The sequence below is a fragment of the Etheostoma cragini genome, chromosome 5, assembly GCF_013103735.1.
Source record: "Etheostoma cragini isolate CJK2018 chromosome 5, CSU_Ecrag_1.0, whole genome shotgun sequence".
Taxonomy (NCBI): Eukaryota; Metazoa; Chordata; class Actinopteri; order Perciformes; family Percidae; genus Etheostoma; species Etheostoma cragini.
Window position 1 is genome coordinate 30826830 of NC_048411.1, and position 6003 is coordinate 30832832.

At 40.1% G+C, this 6003-nt stretch overlaps 1 protein-coding gene across 1 annotated transcript in view; it reads left to right on the forward strand.

Annotated features, from left to right (window-relative positions):
* LOC117945075 (dihydropyrimidinase-related protein 2-like) overlaps positions 1-4008 on the forward strand; it is a 20735-nt gene extending 16727 nt beyond the window's left edge. Inside the window, exons 10-12 of the mRNA XM_034872329.1 lie at positions 213-426; positions 1686-1875; positions 3312-4008. Of these exons, the coding sequence (XP_034728220.1) occupies positions 213-426; positions 1686-1875; positions 3312-3403 (496 nt within the window). The 3' untranslated portion in view covers positions 3404-4008. The remainder of the gene's footprint in view (positions 1-212; positions 427-1685; positions 1876-3311) is intronic.
* The last annotated feature ends 1995 nt before the right edge of the window (positions 4009-6003 follow it).

Sequence of the window (6003 nt, forward strand, 5' to 3'; positions counted from 1 at the left end):
GACAGACTATGTAACACCATCACTAACAGGGACGTTGTAGAGCGTCCTCTGGTGGACAGACTATGTAACGCCATCACTCAAAACATGGTTGACCGTCCGTTTTTATTTTTGAAATATTCATTCATCAGAATCATTTGTCATAATAAATGATTCTGATGAATGAAGTTTAATTTTTTCTGTTCCTAATTCTTTTTTAGATCTTCAAAATAAAGATATTTCTTTAATTCATCCGGCTCTCTTCCCCAGGCGGTGGAGTACAACATCTTCGAGGGCACGGAGGTGCGAGGCGGGCCGGTGGTGGTGATCAGCCAGGGCAAGATCGTGTTGGAGGAGGGCAGCCTCCACCCCACGGAGGGCTGCGGCCGCTACGTCAGCCGCAAACCCTTCTCCGACCACGTGTACAAGAGGATCAAGGCTCGCAGCAGGGTGAGGGCCAGCGCCACGCGGGCTATACAGGCCCACTCATGGTCCTGGGTTCAAGCTACGCCCTGGCTACGTACGTAGGTACCTGCCGCGGCGTAGCCTGACGTCACCTCTTATATTTATATATATATATATATATATATATATATATATATATATATATATATATATATATATATATCTATCTATCTATCTATCTATCTATCTATCTATCAATCATCCTCCCCCAGAGAAGAAAAGACCTTGTTTGGAGATATTATTAAGGTATTAGAAATAAGATAAAATGACAAGGTCTTCTGCCGGTTGTTATATCTTAGCTGGAAAAGAACAACCTGTCTCTTTAGATAGGCTGCAGTCCTGATCTGGGATCTGGGACCAGGGATCTGGGACCAGGGATCTGGGACCATTGACTTGGGACCAGGGATCTGGGACCATGGATCTGGGACCATGGATCAGGGACCAGGGATCTGGGACCATGGATTAGGGACCAGGGATCTGGGACCATTGACTTGGGACCAGGGATCTGGACCATGGATCTGGGACCATGGATCTGGGACCATGGATTAGGGATCTGGGACCTGGGACCAGGGATCTGGGATCTGGGACCTGCAATGATAACCGAGGCTCTGGACAACTGTTTCTGTCAGACTTTATTTGTTTTTGGAGGGAAACTAACAGTCGTCTTCTCCTCCAGGAGGACACACAGAGAGAGATTCAGAAGTCTACACTCTGAAAAGCATTGTGAATAATGATATGAAAAATCAACAATACATGGATATTAACAGATATATGGAATCATGCTTAAATGTAATTTCACCCATGACACGTGGCATTTTAACATGGCCTTAAAGTCATTTAATGGGACTAGATCATTGAGATTTAGCAAGTTTTGCAAGTTATTCCAAAACCATGGAGCGAAGTAAGAGAAGGTGTTTTTCCGGCCTGAGTAAAAATTGAAGTCCTTTAAATCCAGTAATAGAGAAACTAAATCCTTACTGACACAGCTGATAGATGGATATTTTTATCCCAATAAAATGGGAAATTACAGTGTTGCAGCAGCAAAAACAGTCACACAGCACACAATATAAATGAAATACTAGGATAAAATACAAGCGCGGAGTTGAGTATATGCAAGTTGTGAATACAAGAATGTGCAACTGCTTAAGTAGTAATGATAAATATGTAGATTGAAAAGTTGTGCAGGTTGCATCAGTGCAGCGTTGTGGTGTTTGATGGGTCGGTGTGTGTGTGTGTGTGTTTAGCTTACAGAGGTGCGAGGCGTCCCCCGGGGCCAGTACGACGGGCCGGTGTGTGAGCTGACTGTGACTCCCAAGCTGACGTCCACCGTCTCCGCTGTGAAGACGGCTACCGTGAAGCAGCCGCCGCCGCCGCCGCAGCAGGTCCCTCATCAGCCGGTGCGCAACCTGCACCAGTCTGGCTTCAGTCTGTCTGGTGAGTGGAAGCACTCATTTAAAGAGAAACCTGGACCCTGTTTTCCATCTTCTTGTTTTTCTCAAGTGACTGATGACAATCTTTTTGACAAAGAAGTTGCAGAACATTGGAGCAACTTCCTGGCAGTGAAACATGCTGCATTGTAATGTTCAGCGTCCACTGGTGGACCACTAAAAATTGTGTTGTTGTTGCTGACAGACTCAGATTATTATTCTAAGTGACTGACAACGTTATGAATGGATCCCTACAGAGATAGAACTTTTAGTTAAAGAGGAAGATCCTTTTAGTTTAACATGAAACAGCCCCGCCATCACCATCACCAAACCCACCAGACTCCATGTAAATAATCACTACTTTTAGTGTGTATAGAGCAGCATATCTCCACCAGACTCCATGTAAATAATGCTGCTCTAAACACGCTAAAAGTAGTGATTATTTACATGGAGTCTGGTGGAGATATGCTGCTCTATACACGCTAAAAGTAGTGATTATTTACATGGAGTCTGGTGGAGATATGCTGCTCTATACATGCTAAAAGTAGTGATTATGTACATGGAGTCTGGTGGAGATATGCTGCTCTATACATGCTTAAAGTAGTGATTATTTACATGGAGTCTGGTGGGTTTGGTGATGGTGATTTCTGTTTATGTTAAACTAAAAGGATCTTACTCTTTAACTAAAAGCTCTATCTCTGTAGGGATCCATCCCATAATGTTGTCACACACTTAGAATAATAATCTGAGTCTGTCAGCGGCAACAACACAACTTTTAGTGCACGCTGACTGCTGACGCAATTGTCCATCAACGTTACATTGCAGCTTGTGTTGCTTACTACTGGACCAGTATCAAAGATTGTCACTTTATCAGTCACTTAAACACAAAACACAGGAAAATAGAGTCCAGGTTGATAAATACTGAAGTTATCTTTTCATTCCTGGCACAACAAGACATTCAGACTCTACAAAACCTGCACCACCTCATCATGTGGTTTCTTTTCCTGTTTTTCAATTACCCGTCACACACTCTATGCACATCTTTATTATCTGTATTAATATTGTATTAACTAGTTTTTCAATATTATGTATATTATGGTCACACTTCAACATCATTTACATGATGTTACTTACTTTTGCTATATTATTTAATTACATATTTAATTCAATTTTAACTTCACTCACTTACTTACACTGCAATACTTTTTATTTAATGCAACTTTACATGCATTCAGTACTTTTTGCACATAGTCTGTAGTTTGTCTGTTGTTTCCTTGTTTGTTTTTTTGCTTTTTACTGTAGAAAGCCGCTGCTGTAATAAGGGAATTTCCCTCCTGTGTGATAATAAAGTATCATGTAATCTCTGATCTAATTGTCTTTTCATTCCTGGCACAACGAGACATTTGATTTACGTTGTGAGATTTCTTTTATTTTTTATTTTAGGGGCTCAGATTGACGACAACGTTCCTCGTCGCAACACCCAGCGCATCGTGGCCCCGCCGGGGGGGAAGGCCAACATCACCAGCCTGGGATGAGTCCCCTGCTCCGCCGGGCCGGGGCTGCAGGGCCACGCGGGACCAGAGACCGGCTGTCCTCACATCTGGTCCCATCTGGTCCCATCTGGTCACATCTGCACCCCCCACACACTCACTCTATCCATTCTTCTTCCTCACTACCGCTCCGTCACTCCATGCACACTCACAACGAGCGTTGTTCCATTTCCTGTTTCCTGTTTCCTGTTTCCTGCCATGGTCCATTGTCACTGAAGGATCAAGTGAATTTAAGCAGCTTTTCTGTTGCTGTTGTTTTTTTTGTTTTTTTTTCACCCTCTCAAGGATGATTTTATAAATTTATCGGCGATAGTACAGCACAGAAATGTGGTTTAGATATCGCCAGATTCGGCAGAAACTTCGCTTCCGCGCCCAAAAATAATGGGTTGATAGAGGAAGAGAGCCAGAGGATGATTACATTTAGGTAATTAATAATAAATTAATAAAACAAAAATAGGTAAACAAATAGCAATACTAAGGATAAATTAATTAATAAACAAATAAATAGAGAAATAGGGTCCAATAAATAAATAAATATAATAATAAAAAATAGTTAAAAGAAATAACAATACTAATAAATAGAGAAATAGAATCCATAAAAAAATAGTTTAAACAGATTACAATACTAAGAATAAATAAATGATTTAAGGAACAAATAAATAGAGAAATGGAATTAAAAAAAATAATTAAAAAATAAATAAATTAAAAAATAGGTAAAACAAATAACAATAAAAATTAATAAACAAATAAATAGAGAAATCGGATCCAAGAAAAATAATTTAAAAATAAATTAAGAAAGAGGAATGCCAATTTCTGTTAACAGCTCAGTCGTAATACTGTTTTTTTAGTGTTTTTTTAAGTGAAAAACTGTAATATTGCGTGCGTGTAAGCGTTGTAACGGCGCTGTAAGATTGCTGTTACCTTACAAAAATCAGCAGATTAATTAACTTTGTTCTTCCTTTTGTGTTTTAAAGTTTGTATTTTCCTCATTTTTTAAAACGTATGTATATATTTTATCACTTTAAGTCATTTAGAAAGAGCTGATTGCACTGAGAGGAAGAGAAAGGGCATCTTAGGGTTAAACCACTCATACAACGCCGCCCTGAATACGGGGTGGCACGTACCATTTTGTTTTTGTCTCATGTTTATTAAAAGGGTATCTTTGGTTATTTTGAACCTGGACCCTGTTGTCCTATGTTTTAGGGTCTAAGTGAACAAAATGAATCTTTGAAACTGGTCCAGGATTGAGCGAGAACGCTGGAACTGTGATGTAACCCTACAGGACAGATGTTCAACATCAGTCAGCATCCACTAGAAGTTGTGTTGTTGCTGCTGACAGACTCAGATTATTATTCTTAGTGTGTGACAACATTATGAAAGGATCCCTACAGAGATAGACCTTTTAGTTAAAGAGGAAGATCCTTTTAGTTTAACATGAAACAGTAATCACCATCACCAAACCCACCAGACTCCATGTAAATAATCACTACTTTTAGCGTGTATAGAGCAGCATATCTCCACCAGACTCCATGTAAATAATCACTACTTTTATCATTGTAAAACACACTTCATTCAAAGTGGACAGAAACTAAATAAAACTACCAAAAGCCGTCTTGGTTCATCTTTCAACTGTTCCAACAGTCACCACTCTGGTCTGGTTGGAATAAACTCTTAATTCACCCATTTACATGTGGAGATATACTGCTCTATACACGCTAAAAGTAGTGATTATTTACATGGAGTCTGGTGGAGATATACTGCTCTATACACGCTAAAAGTAGTGATTATTTACATGGAGTCTGGTGGAGATATGCTGCTCTATACACACTAAAAGTAGTGATTATTTACATGGAGTCTGGTGGAGATATGCTGCTCTATACACACTAAAAGTAGTTATTATTTACATGGAGTCTGGTTGGTTTGGTGATGGTGATTTCTGTTTCATGTTAAACTAAAAGGATCTTCCTCTTTAACTAAAAGGTCTATCTCTGTAGGGATCCTTTCATAATGTCGTCACACACTAAGAATAATAATCTGAGTCTGTCAGCAGCAACAACACAACTTTAAGTGGACGCTGACTGACCGATCAACGTCACACGATACAGTCCAGGTTAAAAAAACAACCAAAGTTGCCCTTTAAAAGGTTGTCAGGGCACCAATCTTCCGATCACCCGGTGTGTATCGTTCAGGACGCAGACAGACGCTCGGAAAAAGAAGCTAAATGGGAGTTTTGCCTCTCTGCACTCGGTGCTACGCGACCCCGTTTTGACACTTTTTTTGTTTTGCACCTGTAACAATCCAAATGCTAAACCGTACATGAGCTTGCATCCTTTGTTTATTTGTAATGGATATATGTTTTGGGGTATTTGTTGAGCACTTGCCTGCCTGTTGTGTAAGATATTGATAGCACACTGTCTCCATGAAGGCTCTTAACGACCTGATGTGTGTAAATGGACCCGCGGTGTGCCGATGATGTGTCCGCTGTACTCGGTGTTAGTGTCGTAAATAAATTACCAGATGTTGTTGTTTTTTCTTCTTCTTGTCCGACACCAGATCCACTCAAAGGTTTAACAGCAAGTCCTCCT